Below are 17318 nucleotides of genomic sequence, written 5' to 3'. Positions count from 1 at the left end.
GAATTCCATTTACAGTTAATATTTTCAAGCATTTCCTTCAAGAGATAGTCACAATAAAAAAAACTCTCTCCTCTTTGTGTGTGTGCGCGCTTTTGAGGTACGGTTTCCGAAGACCTCCCTATCTAGAGTTAAAAGCTCGGCCAAAGCTCGGTGAGAGAGAAGTGACTTTGGTTCATGTGACTGACTGGATAGAAAAGAAACTGGAACAGGAGTTTCAGGTATGTTTCTTTAATAACTTTAAAGACATTTTTCATTTAACTAACAGAGGTTACAGTTCAAAATTGTTCCCTTAATTCCTAGTGCAGACATAAGAGAAGTACAGATTTTCAATTTGCCAAGTGGTCAACATCCAGCAGTTCTCCTGTTCTGTGAGAGCTGCTAGTGCTGAGCACTGCTGAAAATCTGGCCAACTGATCACCCCAACTTAAATAAATTTCCAGAAGGATCGAAAGAGTGGGGTCTCTTGACTATCTATGAGGCAAACCTATCAAGCAGACTGGCTAGATCAAAATTGCCACCTTGAATTCTGCTTGAAGGGAACTACAATGAGACACATGCTGAGGGTGATGGAAACAGGCACTTCCCTGTAGCTCTTTATTGAGTTGAATGAAATGTGCAGGGATCTCAGCACTTCCTAACGTTTCATCTTCAATTATGTGGTTTATACTGTGACGGGTTCCCCCCAAGGTGCCACCTGGAACTGGGGTACTGCTGAGCCCTCTGACCCACCAGCCTGGGTTCTCCCACACAGTGTGCAGCTGTGACAAGCTGCAGACCCGCTCCCAGTCATACACTTCCACCAGCATAAACATAGGTACGGAGGACACACACAGCGGCAGTTAGATGCAGGCTCTTTGACTAGCCACTGCATGAACCAACAGTAGAAAGGCAAAAGCCAAGGTAACTCAGCTCCCCAGGCACGCACCCCCTCTGGAGTATAAACCCCAAATTATACCGTCTTGCGCTGTATAGCGTAAGCTCATAGTTTGCTCCCCTCGCCTGCCTCCTCCCCGCCCTCCCCCATGTGGAGAGGAATATGCAACAGCCTCTCTGAGCTAAAGCAGCAAAGAATCTTCGCTGCTTTTACACATCCAGACTAACACGGCTACCCCTCTGATCTCTGAGCTAAGATTCCCATGCATTTCACTCCAAACTCACTGGTTTAGATTAAAACATAAAATAAATGTATTAACTACAAAAGATAGATTTTAGTGATTATAAGTGATGGCAAACAGATCAAAGCAGATTACCCAGCAAATAAACAAAAACGTAACCTAAGCTTTATATACTAGATAGGATGAGACTCTGCTGTTCATATCCAATCTAACTGATGATACAGGCAGACTTGTAGATTCTTAAGGCACAAGCTGCATTAGCTTTACAGCTTGGGTTTCTCAGGTCTTCATACACAGGCTAGAAATCCCTTTAGCCTGGGTCGAGCACTTCCCCCAGTTCAGTCCTTGTTCCTCAGGTGTTTCTGGGAATCTTTCTGAGTGGGGAGTGAAGAACAACAGATGTCACTCCCTGCCTTGTGTAGCTTTAGCATATGGCAGGAACCCTTTGTTTCAAAACTTGGTTCTCAGACTGGTTTGTGGAAAAGTACTGGCATCCCTAGATGGAGTCCAGAATCATGTGGCCTGGTCACATATCCTTGTATAGTCATAGCAGCCATTACTTACAGGCTGTCTGGAATGTTCACAGGAAGGTTAAGCTCTTCCAGGGTCCATTGTCTTTGCTGATGGACCATCAGCACTTTCTGTCTTTTTCATTGGTGTACCAGAAAGGCTAGTTGTGAGTGTCACCCAGAGTAAGCACAATTGAAATATAGATACATAGTCAATATTCCTAACTTTAGATACAAAGATGATACATGCATACAAATAGGATAATCATATCTGGCAAATCATAACTTTTCCAATGACACCTCACATGACTCGTCTTGCATAAAATACACCATAATTATGCTATAATCATATAATAATCACGATGAAGAATTTGGGGTGCAGTGTCACATATTAGTCAAACTATTGTGGCTAGTAGGCACTGCAGAGTTTGCATATACAAATTACATTAAATTCTGGCCAACCCAGGGAAACCAAAATTGATTTTAAGTATGCTACTTACTTTTGAATTATGCTAATCAGAAATCCAAAAATGTTGAATGACATACTAAACCAAGTTGCATTTAATTTTGCCTTAATTTCACAGAAAATTTTTGTCATGCCAAACATGGATGATGTTTATATTCCTCTAATGCACTCAGCCATGGATCCCCGCTCATCTACGTGCCCTTCAAAAGATCCAGTCACAGAGACTGCTGATCAACCATGAAATGTGAAGATTTTCAGTGTACAGTATTAAGAAATTTATTTTCATGGTTTTTTAAACTGTGCGGTAGTTGTCCTTAACTTGTGCCACACCTTTTTAAAGAGGACTGCCTATAACCATTTCTTTGTGCTCAACATGCCCGGTTGTTATTCCTGCTTACTGCACTTACACAAAGTTTCATTCCATTTATAGGTTGATTTATTTTGTAATGGCTGCTGTCAGGATTTTAACTGAGGCTAAGGTGACCTGTTCTGAAGGAAAAAAAGAAAATCTAATTGTAATAGATCAAGGAGCTTGATGACACAAATTGTGGCCAGTTTGTGTTCATACATCATGCTGCTGCATTGAAGGGTGGTTCTTTTGCAGTAAAGTACCTGCATGCCAAATCCTCTGGCAGGAACAAATGTATACAACTGGAAGACTATTTTTCTCTCTCAGGCAGTTGGAGGTGTAGAATGAACTGTTTTATGTTCTTTCACTTCTGCAGTCAATAGCTTGTGTCAAGCAATTGAAATATGAAATGCTTTCAGGAGAAAAGAATGTAAATTGGATGTATAGGTAATATTGTGAATCCATTTATGTGGAGTATGCATATTAACTTATTTTTTTCATACAAAATTAGTGCTTTTTTGGGAAGCAAGTAGCCATAAAACACACACAAAGATCAGTGAAGGTGGGAATTGGTGGAGTTATTGTGATTAAGAAAGCGTTAGGCAAAGCCATGAAACCAAACCATAGCAAGCGTGCCTCATAGTGAGGTACAATCACCATGGTTTGTGATTAATTCTGAATGTTTAAAGATATGAGCACACATGAAAATGTCTAAAACTGCACATACTGACCAGAAATAGTTATCCTACTTGTATATGGAGTCTCTTATACAATGAAATAAACTGTGAGATTCTCATAGGAGTTTCTGTTGCTGTTTTCCTGTGACACCAGTGTTTACATGCAAAGCATGGGACTAAATTCTGATCCGTGACAGCCATGCATACACAGTGACTTCAAATCACTGGATGTTGGTGAGGATTTGTAGCTATAACTGAAGGCAGATTTTGACACTTGTGTTTATTTCTCAGTTTTGTATGTGAAATAGGAATTAAAGCATTTGAAGTTGTTCAGGCTGATCGCAAGCTGGTTATGACAGATTTAAAGACTGTTTTTAATAAATGGCCAAAACTATGAGGAAAAAACTGCCTTTTTATTTCTATCCTGTGTAGAGATTCAAGATTAAATGTATGCATTAAATGAATAACTGTAACACTACATATCTGATATTTAACATGTGACTCTTTTCTGTGTTGCCAACTGTTCATGTATGTCAGAATGTTTTAGTTTACAAAGGTGAATTTTGTAGCTCCCCTTTGAATAGCATAATTTGTTTTTCTTTTGAAATGTAAATTAAGAACTTTGTATATTGTGTTCAGTCCCATTTGTTGTAAATCAGAATTACCTTGTCTAACTTTTGATGATTTACCATCTCTAAATGAAGTTATCATAGTGAAGATTTTTTTTAAACAGCACCTTGCCTGAAACATCATAAAATTAGCATTTAATATATTTAAAAATTAAGTCTATATTTGAACACCTATTTTTGGTTACTTTTAATTGCAATATTAGCAGGTTATATTTGTTACCTAAACTCCTGTGATCATTCCAGTTTGTGTATACTGTTCTGGTATTGCGCTCATTACTACATAGGCATTATTTGCCTTTCATGAAGTCTGCATGTCTTGTACGCAGGTCTTTTATGAGATTTCTATGTGCAATAACTGAATTATGTCAGAGGACTAGATGCACTAATGTGTAAAGATATCCAGATTTGTTACACAATTGTCATATTGCACTTCCTAATCAAACTATGTGGGTAACTACACTTGGCTTGCTTTTTCTGAAATAAAGTTATCCCATGTCAGACACATTACATAGCTTGTAAGTTATTTCTGCATAATTTTGTTTGGCCAGTAGTTTGAGTTTGTGCAAGACACCCATGTTTTCAAAAGACATAGTTGAGAATCCACTTTCATGTTGTACCCCACTCATACAATTTCTCCAGAAGTTCATTTTCATTGTATGTTCAATTCAAGCTGCACTATGAGGCTATGGAGACTGATGCTTTGGGATAAGGGATTTAAAACAAATATTATTCTGGCTTTGAAAATAAAAGCTTAAAAAAATCAAAGTTTTGAATTCTAAGCTGCTATAATGGATAAATGGGTTCATTTAGTTCCAGTAGAAAGTTTACGTAAATATTCCAAATGTAGAGGCAATAGACATAATTTAAAAGGATGTATATGGATAAAGAATATTTAGGTGCATTAGATGAGAAAAATGGTAAACTCTTCTTTTTAAACCATAAGCCAAGGTTATCTCACAGTTGGCCACTTCAGCATTTCTTGAAACAGGGTACAGGCTACAATTAGGAAACTGGATTTAGAAGGGCCACTAGTCTGATTTGGTATGGGAGGTCCTAGGATTCCTTAATCCAGTGGTTCACAATCCATGGTCCACTTGCAGTGCAATCAGACTACAGCTGTAGCCCATCCTGAGGGTCATACAGGTGGTGTGTGCACATATATATGGGCTGCAACCACACACAACATAGCTCCCTCCCATTTATAGTCAAATTCAAACAGCAGAAGTCACATTAAAAGTATTGGTGAGTAGTAATAACTTTAATATGTTCAATTAGTTGATAGATTCTAACTTTTAAGCTTTACAGGTGATGTGGCTCTCAAAATATTTTGGTCAAAGACAAAAAATGGCTCCTCTCAGAAAGGTATCTCCTTGTCTAGTCCTAAGCTCAATTCTAGCTGCTGCCAAGTCTTCCTCTTATAAGTTAGTATGCCTTACCAGAGGTGGAAGGACAAACTCACTGATCATGAGTGATAAGATGGCCACTACCCTTGAAAGACGCCTTATAACTTCCAAGGGAAAACCTTAATAGTTACAATCACTAGGCTCTACTCAAGGTGGTGTCAGTTCAAATACTGTTTACACAACTTGATCTACATTGCAGGAAAACAGTGAAGCCAAACATAGGAAAAACCTATACATAAATCTTAAAGTCACTATAGAATTGGGCAACAACCCAATTTATGTATGGGAGACTGAAAATTCTTCCCCTATCCACTTCACCTGTGTAGTGTCTACTGCATCTTATTCCACTGTGCAACAGCTTTCAGTTGTCCTATTATAGCCTTACTTTGTTCATTTTATTTTAGGTCCTGCCAGAATTTGAGTGCATTTCACTATTTACCCTGTTTTTATTGCTTATGTAAATTCCCAGCAGGGAATTCCCCCTAGAGGACAGTTCAGGGGCCATATGGCAGGGAGAGCACCACCCTTAAGCTGCTCTGCCTCCCTCACTGCACCAATTGTACAGTAAGCAAGGACAGGACAAGTTTAGGCATCATAGATGACTACCTTGCTGCAAGCTATTCTAATCTACCCCCTTTATACATAATGCAAAATTGTATATTATACATCACCAAGCTTCAAGTGTGGTATACCTGCTGCTACCTTTATTCCATCACAGGAAGAGTTAATTCTACAAAGGGTGTGCCAAGGTCCTAAGGAGACACTATGAAAAGAAGTCTAGCCACTGTGTAGAGATATTAACTTTGATCAGACAGGTATGTGTCTCAGAGGTCCTCCATACAGAAGTCCAGGGCCACTAGACAAAGGAAATTTCATTCAGAAAGGGGAGGGCTTAAATCTTAATGGTAATCAATTATTAAATTGAAGAGGTGCACTAATAACATTGTTACTTGATCTTAAAAGAGCCACTCAGATTTTAACTAAGCAGCACCAGTTATGAACAAGTTTTTTCCTGTGGCACTGTTGCTTGCCAGTGAAGCCATCAGTCGGACACTTCACCAGTTCAAAGACAGTGCTAGAGAGCACAATAAGGAAATAGTTTCATATTTTTTTTCTGATGTTTTATTAACTATTCTCCCCACCCTTTACAAAAAGAAAAGCAGCTGGTGATGGGTCAGCAGCACCAGGTAGGCTCTCTCCAGTGACTGCAGCAGGTCCTCATGGCATAGGTCCCAGGCCAGCTCCTGTCATGCCTGCGGGGAACAGGAGCCCTGTTAGGATCCCAGCCCGAGTGCACGGCCCTGACTCCCTGGCAACCCGCCCGGACGCCATATCCCGCCCGGGCCAGAAGGCCCAGGCGCCGGGGGCTCAGATTCGGCTTCACTTCATCCGGATCAGAAGTCTAACACGTAAGGAGAATCATCACGGCAGCCGGCGCCAGTGGGACAGCACACCCGCCCCCCCCACCGCATCCCAAAGCGGCGCCCTTCCGCCGCGGGCAGAACAACCCCAACCCCCCCCGGGCCCCAGCCCCCCCCCCCCTGGCCAGAGCAGACCCCCCTCCCGCCTGTCGAGCGGGTGGGACACCCCACCCCTCCGGGGCACCACCCCCTATAACCCCCTCCCCCTGTCGGAACGGGTGGGACACCCCAGCCCCCCCCGCGCCAGAGCAGACACCCCCCTCCCCGCTGTCGGAGCGGGCGGGACACCCCACGCCTAGAGCCACCACTTCCCTCCCCAACGCCAGAGCAAGCGGCCCGCGCCCAGCCATGTGCCCCCCCCCGCCCTGAGCCAATGGTACACAGCACCGGTCACCTCACTGCCCCCGCCGCCACGGAACACCGACCCGGCCCCATCTACGCCTCCCTCCCCCAGACAGCGGCTTTGGACCCTGCCCCGCACCTCACCTCCAACACTCCACCTGCTCCCTAGGTAAAGAAAAAGGCGGAACATGGCCGCTCAGCGATATTTATAGTTGGGGCCCTCAACAGGCACCGCCCCTTCTCATCTGCAACCAATAAAATGTAAGTCACGGGACACACGACAGTTTGATGTCAACGGCTGGGTCTCACGCCATTTGGGCCGCGAGAAAGGGGGGGTGGGGGATGATGATGATGATGATGATGATGATCAGAAGGGGGCGGGGTTTATTGGGCCAATTAGGCCCAAACTGCGCCGCTCGGGGCCGGTTGGTCCGGGTCTGACTGCAGGCCCATCTAGGTGGCGCGCCCCAGAGTCCTGGGGCTAACGGTCCTATTTTGAAGGAGGCCTGGGTCAAAGGGGCTGAGATGGGCTCAGCGGCAGGGCCTTGGGTCGGAAGCATGATGGTGGGTTGAGTATAGCTGCACTTGGTTGTACCATGCTGGGCCAAGCCTGGCTGAGTCAGACCAGGTACCATCCAGCCCACCTGGGACCAGTAGGTGCTAGAGCTCCCTTAGATTAACCAGCTCCAAACCCACTGACCATTGCTCTCTTGATTCCTCCAGCAACCCCCCCCCCCAACAGAAGCATTTATCCTACCTGCCTTGTGTTAAAAAAACACCAGTTCTGAGACCCTGGGAAACATGCTTTTTAATAGGCATGGATTTCAGGATTATGACAACTAAATGAAGAGATGCATAAATCTCAAATATTGAACTGTACAGTATTACAGTGTGGGACCATTCAAAATTCTGTTTCCTTGCTAAATGATACCAAAGAGGAGTTTTCCCTTTCCCTTTATTTCCTGTGAACTCTCCTCATCCCTGTGGTTAGTTGCCATTGTATGTTATGTGTCTTATATAGAAGTCCAGCCCTTCTCTGTGCAGAATTTCTATAATCAGGCCTCTTATGTGAATACTAAGCAGTGTGACCTCATTTTTGTTTATTGTATGTGTTTAAAGCACTATGCACACCTAAATAAGTAGGAAAAGCAGTAAGGTCGTTTTCCACATGCTTTTGCTAATCTCCATCAGCAGCTGTACATATTAAGATCATAAGTTTTAATACATTATTTGTGATCTAAAACATTTGTAATGCCTAGGATATGTTTTGCCCAGCAGAGGGAGACAGTCACTATGTACAATGGAAACTAGTAAAGTAGATAAAAGCTGGAGCTGTACCTTCACTCCAGAATTTGATGTCATCCTAATATCTCTTTTGTGGGAGTTGATCATTTCAAAATGTATTTTAACTGTGCCCAGAGAAAAGAGTTTTCTTTTCATTAAACATAAAACACTTTCTAAACATGCTGTTTTTCATAGATATTGTACAATGTTGATTCCAGTGTATTTGCTTATTTTTTCCAAAGTTTCCATATTTTAATCTTTCCATATTCCATATTTTTGGAAGACTGTTTTCTCATATGTGAAATTCAAACTTGTACTGAGCCATTCTGTTTTAATATGAAAAGTTGCAGTTTAAGTCAGTGCACCCCACCACCCAAACAGTCAAAGAGAGTTTTAAATGCACTTGGCGCTAGCTTTGCAGCTCCCATTACGGACAGCAGCATTCATGGGAGCTGCAAGGCTAATGAGAAAGCGAGTACGGGACTGTGGCTGTCTCTCTGCATGGGGTTCAGGGGGAATCGTCCGTGTACGCCTGGGCGCAATAAAACTGTGTCCCCGTCTGCAGCTAGGGGCTGGGGGGCGCTTCCCCGTGTAGGCGCTGGCTCAGCCGGCGGGCATGGCCCCTGTATGCCCCGGCTGCTCCCGAGCCGTGCCAGGCTCCCTCCCCGTCTGCTCCACCTCCTTTGCCGGGGGTGACGTCGACGGCCTTCCCCGGCCCGACTCCGCCTCGCGGAGCCCGGGGGCCGGACACGCTGCACCGCGGCGCAGCCAGAGAGCCGCGGAGCCGGCCGGGCGCCGCTGAAACCCCGGTGCAGGACCATGGAGCTGGGCGGCCGCCCCCAGCACCGGGCCCTGCTCCGCCGCTGCCTCCTCAGCCTGGGCGCGTTGCTGGTGCTGCTGCCACCGGGGCCCAGAGTAAGTGAGCGGCGGCCCCGGGCTCAGCCTCCGCCTCCCTCAGGGCCCGGGGTGGCGGCACCTGGGGGGGAGCCCCATGTTTATCAGTCGCGCTGTGAGCGGGGGCACCGGGGGAGTTCCCCCCATACCCTCCACCCCCGGGGCTAGGAGGGGGGAGCTGCCCCCCGACATCCCTCACCCCACCCGGGCATAGAGAGCGGGGACTTGCCCCCAGCACCCCACCGCCGGGGCTGAGATGGGCGAGTTACCTCATGTATCCCCCTGCGCTGGCTGAGGGAGCCCTTCTCTGCTCAGGCTGTGTGTTCGCCCGCCCCAGTTTTGGGAGCCCTGTCCAAGCTGGCACCCAGCTCCCTGGGGCTCCGTCAAGCTGGTGACGGCTGGGGTGGTGACTGAGGAGCTGTCTCCTCCTCAACTCTGGGATAGTTGCTCAGGCTGTGCCTCTGGCTGTGTAGGAGATGGGTATAAAAGAGTAGGGGGATCTGGGCACCAGGGCAGTGCACCCCTTGGGGGGGGTGTCTGTGTGAGAGAGAGAATTGCTTCAGGCCTGTGAAGGTAGGGGTGCTCCCCTGGGCTCAGTGTGTGGGATAGAGATATGGGGAAGTACCCTCAGCCTGAGTTACAGTGTGAACCTGAAGGGAGTTGCACAGAGAGGAGATGCTCCTTTACCTGCGGGTGTATGTGGGGATATGTAAGAGGGGAGCTGCCATCTGGGTGTGTTTGGCTAGGGCTTGCCAAGAGGTTACTGTAACTTATATAGGTCACATCTGCAAAGTCAGACAGCCGCCTGTGTCTGCATAATAATAATAATAATAATAATGGCAATAATTTTTGTATATCTTTGGAAAGCTATTTGCCTGTTTAAATGTCATTGTATGATCTCCATTTTCTCCCCTTGAATGCCCAAAGACTGTGTATACGCATGAAAGTGGATGACATTCTCTGTTTCACTTCTGTCCTAAACACGCAGCTGTGTACCCACTTGCTGTCTGCCATGGTTACTTATAATACCCTATCTAAATATTTGCTGCATAGATGGATATGTACATCTCTACCTCAATATAACGCTGTCCTCAGGAGCCAAAAAATCTTACCATGTTATGTGTGAAAGCGCGTTATATCGAACTTGCTTTGATCCACCGGAGTGCGCAGCCCTTCCCCCCCGCCCCGCACCGCTTTACCACGTTATATCTGAATTCGTGTTATATCAGGTCATGTTATATCAAGGTAGAGGTGTACTAATTTTCAAACCAAAAATAGAATGAACTTGGCAGCAAGCAGATGGGTGATGGTTAAGGAAGCATGAACAAAACTAGTGATGGATAAAATAATGTAGACAAATAAAGCGGCTAGATAGAGTGATAAAACGTCACAGCTCAGTCCCTTCACTTTTTTGTTGTATGCTGTCTCCTGTCCTCCTTTTGTAGATTTCTGTTTAGATTGTAAGCTCTTCAGATCAGAGGCCTTGTCTTCTTATGTTCTGTGAAACACCTAAATACTCTTGATGGTGTAGATAAAAATGATTAAGTGTCTCCTACACAACTCCCAGCCCAGTGCATTCCCAATTTGCTGCTCTTGTTGTTTTACTTCCATGCTCTCTTGACCAAAAATTGCCAGTTACGCTAAATGTGCAGTTGGTGACTTTGTGATGTGAACAAATAACTAGAGGGGACTCTTATTCAGAATTTGAAACTTGATCTGTAGGGGTGAAAAGCAAGTGAACCATGCACTCTCACGAACTCTCTTGAAAAACAATCAGATTGTGCGTGGATTTGCTCATGCGGTATCATTGGGCATCAAGTGGCTATGGGAAAGAATGTAGCTGTGGACTCACCGAGGTAAATAGTGTGTTTAACAAGTGAATTCTTTTTGCAGATAAATTTAATATGGCAATTAGCTTTTGCTACAGAGAAAGGTTATTTTAAATTATTTGCTTTTAAAAAAATGTGTATTTAGATTGAATATCTATTCTTTAAAAATTCCATTCCTGAAAAAGACCCTCTATTTTGTGACGTCCATGGATCCAGTGATAGTGAAAAGGGCCAACTGCCATGCTGTTCTTGGTATTTGAGCTATAACTGAATCTGGGAGAGGGGCGTTTTAAGGTTATGCTTTTTAAGCTAGTATAATGGCTTGCTTGCTTGTTCACCTGAAAATACCGATTTGATAGATGGGGTTATAGTTCAGGTTAAGCAAAGCTGGAGGCTTTCTTTTTCCCTACACAGCTCCACTCCCCTTTTTAAAAGTAAACATGCTTAACAGTGAAACTCTAAAGTGTTTTGTACTGTTGCTCAGTTAGGAAAAGTGCAAAAGTTGAAAGCATACTGTCAGGATAAATTACCGTAAAAATCTTTGTGTAGTGGTAATACCTTAGATATTTTTCTCTAAGCTCCTTGTTTTGGTAATCTAATTTGCCTTTCACCATTTAGGATGATCTTTGTATTCATAGTTTGTATTGAATTTTGGGTATAATTATGTGGTTACTTCAAAGGAAAAAAAGATGCAGTTCTTCATTTATGTTGGTTACTACTTTTATTCTAGTCAATTTGGACAGTTTATCTAAACTAGTGAGTTTCATTGTGCAGCATGTTGTTATTGCATTTGGAGCACTGCAGAGGAAAACTTTAAATAGTCTCCTAATCCCCCACTGCCAACACCACCAGAAAAACCTAATTTTTGGGCCTGGCAGCAGGGGTGCAGGACCAGTTTGTATAGTGGGGGTGCTGAGAACCATTGAACCAAACTGTAAATCCTGTATATGATGGAAAACACTTCAAGCCAGGGGGTGCAGCAGCACCCCTACTTCTAGCACTTATGCCTGGCAGGGTCCGTCTTATAAATGAAACCTGGTCCAAACACACTACATGAGCAAACCCCATTTCATACTGCTATAGGCCTAAATCTTGCATGATGATTTGCCTGGGTGGACTGCTGAGCCCATTCAGAGTCCATTGAAATCAACGGGCACTTATGAGCACAGTAGTTTGTTTGCTTATAAGGATCACAGTGTGGGATTGGGACCATAGTTAATATTAGTGCTTTTTGTATGTAGAAGTTTATAACTTGACGATGATAATTCTTTCCAACCTAAAACTTGGCATGTATGATTTTGTCCAGGGACAGCCTTTTATTTGTTTTTAGGAAAAAATGTTTAGTCACAGTTATGATTATTATCCTTTACAGAAGGAGACACAACAAGGAGCAATTGTCCAAGGTCGCTTGCACAACTGAGGCTACAACCCAGGTCTCTTGAGTCCCAGAGTAAAGCCCTAGTCACTTGATCACATTAATACTCCTTAGTTACAATAAGGATTGCTGGGCTTGAAATGAAACTCCTTTTCCCTTCTGCTTCCCCTCCCCTTTGCTCCACCCTAAAAATAGGTTAGGTATCTAGGTCTTAGTCACAATCTACAGTTACTTTAAAATTCATCCATATTAACACTAACAGATCATAAGAGATCAGCACAAAACTCTGTCTATATTTCATCTGTGCTGTAATGGCTCGGAGAAGAAACTTCCATCCAGTCAGGTAAAGATGTCTTGAAAAAATATATATTGTAGATACAATTTTTCCCACCCATTGGAAATGTATAACTTAAATTTATATTGCGCACAAAACTACATTAATAGAACATTATTAATGTTACAGAACTCAACTTTAGGGAAATGCCAGAATTATGGTTGCCTGGGCAACTTAATTTAGCCCCCTTGTACACATGCATTATGGTACTGTATTTAGTTACATAACCATATACTATTTTTTCCACAGGACCCCTGCCACATTCAGTGCACAGGATGGATCTGCTCTGAGAATGAATCGGGGTTATGCAATGGAAGAAACTGTTGTCTGTAGGAGCCCTGTGTCATTTATTGCAGAAGTTGAAAAAAAAACCCAGAAATTCCATCATATGAGCATCCATATGGGTCATCAAGAGAGTTGCAACCTTTAGGTCCACCACACAGACCACTGGCGCTTGAGCTAACAAAGTAACGGATATCAGTAGTAGGTAGTTATCAGTGGTTCACAGTCAACCTGGAGGGGCATATCGAGTGGGGTCCCTCAGGGGTCAGTTTTGTTCAGTATCTTCATCAATTATTTAGATCAGTGCTTCTCAAAACCGGTCTGCTGCTTGTTCAGGGAAAGCCCCTGGCGTCTGGGTAGGTTAGATAAGAGTAGAGTAGATAAACACCTGTCAGGGATGATCTAGATAATACTTAGTTCTGCCATGAGTGCAGGGGAGTGGACTAGATGACTCTCCAGGTCTCTTCCAGTCGTTCGATTCTATCACATGAACCGGCAGTAGAGGAAGATGAGACACTTTGTCAGTGGGTTTCAAATACATTTGCTGACAGCAGAGGAATAAGAGACTCAAGGAACTTGGATTCTACTCTAGGCTCTGTAGGGGAACATGCTCTAGTAGGCACAGACTTTTCTGCCCACTCCCCTCAAGCATGACCCCTTCTGCCTTATCCTCTCCTACCAGTCCTGTCTCTTCCCCACCCCTTTCTCCTTGTCCCAGTCTCTTCACCTTGCACGTACCAGTCTCTACTCCTCAGGCTTCTAATCTCAATCTTTTTGCACGTCCTAGTCTGACCACTCCCAGTCTCCTCCCCACGCCCAGATACACTGTTCTTGACCAGGCATTCCAAGTTCTCCAGGCCCTCAGCTACTTGTCCTCAGTTTCCTTTCCCAACCAGTCCCCACATCCCAATTCCTTATTCAATTTGTCTTTCTCCTACCTGGCCTCCAGTCACATCCCACATTCCCTGTTCCCACAGGCTCCCAATTCCAATCTCCCTCCCTGGGCTCCTTGGCCAGTCTGGATATTCTTCCCGCACCCCTCCAGATCCTTGTCCCAGTCTCTTTGCCTAGCCCATCCAAGTTCTTCCCCTGCACCTTAGATCCCTGTCAGATCTGTTCCCACTCCCTATTTTCACCACTCCACTGGTTCAGTCCCAGTCTCCTTTCCTGGCTAGTTCCATTCCCGCCCCTACTAGCTCCCTGTCCCCTCCCTTTCCCTCTCCATCTCCCACTCTCAATCTCCATGCTCAACCAGTCTCAGTCTCCCTCCCACCCTCCATCCCGGACAATAATTAAGGTAATTGACCAGAAGAGTCACTTGGATAATCAAACAGCAAAGAGTCCTGTGGCACCTTATAGACTAACAGACGTTTTGGAGTATGAGCTTTGTATGGAGCATGCATCCGACGAAGTGAATATTTACCCACGAAAGCTCATGCTCCAGAATGTCTGTTAGTCTGTAAGGTGCCACAGGACTCTTTGCTGCTTTTACAGATCCAGACTGACACGGCTACCCCTCTGATACTTGGATAATCAATACATATGAAAATGACCAACTGGCATATAATTTTTGGTATCACTATAACATTGAACTAAGGTGTGAAAAACATGGAACAGTCTAGAAAATGCAGATCACCCAAATAGCTGGACAGACATAGATGAACATATTTAGAAAAAGTAATGGGGACATTCTGTTGTAGAAGTTTGTCTGCCCTGATTTCCCAGCCTTTGTCATTTTGTATGATACCATTGCTGCTGTTTGTAGTTTATATTAATATTTATTTTTTTCTTGTATTTTAACATGGCCTTCCTCATTATTTAGGAGACTCAGTGAGCAGTTCTTGGAATTGCCCAAGCAATAAATGGAAGGACATTATGAGGGAGCAACATCTTAGATACAACAGTGAAGAATATAATAGAGTGGACTATAAATAGTCACTGGTGCTGCAATAAATAGAGCACTGAAATATAACACTGTGGAATTTGAAAGAAAGTGTGTTATGGTGAACTGAGATGAAAAATATATTTAAGAAAGCTAGTTAGTTTAACCCCTTCCTTGTGATCAGTGCTATAGCAGAACATCCTGACTTCTGCCTGTTGCCTTTCGAAGATTATACAGCTCAAAAATAGCAACCTCTTGTTAAGGATAAAATGAGTGTTTAGAACACTGGTATGTCCTCTACTGTGGGCAGGTGGGCTGAGTTTTAATCCTAATAACGTACATAAGGTGCAACACATGCAGCATGTTCTAGAAAGTGGAAAACCCCAGTCTTGATCAGATGTTTTCTTCTGAAGCGTTTTCTTCTGTCATCAGGCAGTATTAGTTCAGTTGCCAAACATGCATGAAAACTAAGGTGAGACAGTATTAAGACTTAATGAAAAGAGACATATTTTTTAAGGTTTATGTTGAATAACACCAGTATGTATAGTTTGAATTGCTGATACATTTGGTAGCTCGATGTAATAATTACTGTGTTGATATTCCTTTAGAGGAATACTAACAAGATGCATGTACCTAAGATTAGACCTGACAACTGTGGCTTAGTGTACAGATGCACATATGTATCATTCTGTCCTTACCTTTCCTGGCTCTAGTGTCCTTGTGAATATTTAAACAAGTTCTGTTTCCCCAAAGGGGCCTCAGTCCATTGGCTTTCCTAGGAGTTGATGTTGCTCAGTACCTCTCAGAATTTGATCCAGAAAGAGGATAGAATCCTGTTAGAGTGGAATTTATGTATAGTTCAATACCCTGCCTGCTCCTGGGAATAGAGGTACAGCGTGATGTGTACGAACATGTTCTTGTCATGTGCATGCACACAATTATGAAGACTCACCAGTGCCTAGACACTGCAGTGACGGGGACTCTAGAAATAACCAACAGATAGTTGCTAGATTTTTTTTTTAAGGTCATAAAGACTGCTATATTTTATTAAATTTTCTAAAGAAAGTGTAAAATAGCTGCTTTTTTTTTTGGTATCTTTCCTTTAAGCATCAACTTAATTATTAATACTGCAAAATTAGTTCATTCCATTTCACAAACTTTATTTTAGAGACTTAGTTTTATTATGCACAGTGACTCTCAGCCTGTAGCCAGCAATGTAATTAAAGCAGTAGCTGACAAAATCGGCTCCCTGAATCATAGCCCACGTGACAATTATGCTAAATGCTTCCAGTATTGTGCAGATGCTCATTTTAAAAATGTATTACCTTGTCTCCTGAAGCACCAGTTATATTTCTGGTCTTTGCTGTAGCTAAAGTGCTTGATTCTGCTCCCATAGAAGTCAATGGGAATAGGCTCTACTTTTGCTAGAATAGCTCCAAATATAAATATACAGTCTTATTCTGCATTCCATTGAAATAGTGAGTATTGGGTGCCCAAGGAATGCAGGATTTGGTCTTTTGTTAATAGTTTATACTTTCAACAGGTTTATGTTAGTGCTTTAAGCCAGGCAGTATCAGCGAAGTTGTGAAGATTTATTTAAACCTAGCAAAATGTCAGTGTTTTTGTCCCACCAAACACTGCAAGTTGAATGTACTGTAAACACATTTATAATCTCTTCCAAACACTTTCTTATTTAAAAAGTGGAAATAATTTACTGGTAACACATGGCATTGTGATTTGCTTACTAACAAACTGTAAAGTCTTTTATTGAAGTAACAGGAAGCAATGTTCAGACTGCTATCCTAACTCACAGCTAATTCATGGCATCCCTGGTGTCTGAGCTCATTCGATAAAGCAAAAGGTTTGGGACATATTGTGGATAGCTGAAATACTTTCCTGTGTTGTTTACTCGCACTTGAGGAACCCCTAGTGATAAGCACTCCAATAATATGACATACTTCTAAGTTACAGAACTAAAACTTTAAGAAATCAGTGGCCTGATTTTTTTCAAAACTGCTACTTCCATTGACTTTAGTAGGATAAGGGCGCTTAGCACTTCTGAAATATAGGCCACTGTCTTTAAACAAAGCTAAATTAATGGAGGAAACTATTCTCATAGGAATTCAATCTTCATTAAACCAGTATTTTCTAGACAAACTTCTCTAGTCTTAAAAGCGAAGTACAAGAAATAGGGAATTTATCTGATAACCCATACAGAGATTTCCTAAGTGATAAATAATATCCTGTTTGGTACTCAGCTGTGGACAAATACATAAACATATCAGAATTTGTAACACACATCTTTATTTTGACTTTGTTTTAATTCAAATTGGTTTTGACTCATTTCTTTATTGGTTTGTAATTTATTTATTTCCCTCAAAGAGGTAGTGAGTCTATGGCCTGGTCTACACTACGCGTTTAAATCGATTTAAAGAACGTTAAATCGATTTAACGCTGTACCCGTCCACACTACAACGCCCTTTATATCGATATAAAGGGCTCTTTAAATCGATTTCTGTACTCCTCC

The 17318-nt window shown here is 43.0% G+C and overlaps 2 protein-coding genes and 2 non-coding genes across 12 annotated transcripts in view; 2 read left to right on the top strand and 2 right to left on the bottom strand.

Annotated features, from left to right (window-relative positions):
- TEX2 (testis expressed 2) overlaps positions 1-4252 on the top strand; it is a 126791-nt gene extending 122539 nt beyond the window's left edge. For all 8 annotated transcript variants that reach the window (XM_032805641.2, XM_075071851.1, XM_075071850.1 and 5 more), the window contains 2 exons: positions 98-218; positions 2209-4252. In XM_032805641.2, the coding sequence (XP_032661532.1) occupies positions 98-218; positions 2209-2331 (244 nt within the window). In that variant the 3' untranslated portion in view covers positions 2332-4252. The remainder of the gene's footprint in view (positions 1-97; positions 219-2208) is intronic.
- Positions 4253-6089: 1837 nt separating this feature from the next.
- LOC116839598 (small nucleolar RNA SNORA50) lies at positions 6090-6226 on the bottom strand. The gene has a single exon (XR_004377188.1). It is a non-coding gene; the product is annotated as a small nucleolar RNA SNORA50 (small nucleolar RNA).
- Positions 6227-6514: 288 nt separating this feature from the next.
- On the bottom strand, positions 6515-6577 carry LOC116839597 (small nucleolar RNA SNORD104). Its single transcript, XR_004377187.1, has one exon. It is a non-coding gene; the product is annotated as a small nucleolar RNA SNORD104 (small nucleolar RNA).
- Positions 6578-8871: 2294 nt separating this feature from the next.
- Positions 8872-17318, top strand: part of ERN1 (endoplasmic reticulum to nucleus signaling 1) — a 74692-nt gene continuing 66245 nt past the window's right edge. The window contains exon 1 of one of the 2 annotated variants that reach the window (XM_075071848.1): positions 8872-9110. In XM_075071848.1, coding sequence (XP_074927949.1) covers positions 9015-9110 — 96 coding nt within the window. In that variant the 5' untranslated portion in view covers positions 8872-9014. The remainder of the gene's footprint in view (positions 9111-17318) is intronic. The other variant, XM_075071849.1, reaches the window with a different exon arrangement.

The sequence above is a fragment of the Chelonoidis abingdonii genome, chromosome 13, assembly GCF_003597395.2.
Source record: "Chelonoidis abingdonii isolate Lonesome George chromosome 13, CheloAbing_2.0, whole genome shotgun sequence".
NCBI lineage: Eukaryota > Metazoa > Chordata > Testudines > Testudinidae > Chelonoidis > Chelonoidis abingdonii.
The sequence above is the reverse complement of the archived record's forward strand: the minus strand, read 5'-3'. Positions and strand labels throughout refer to the sequence as shown.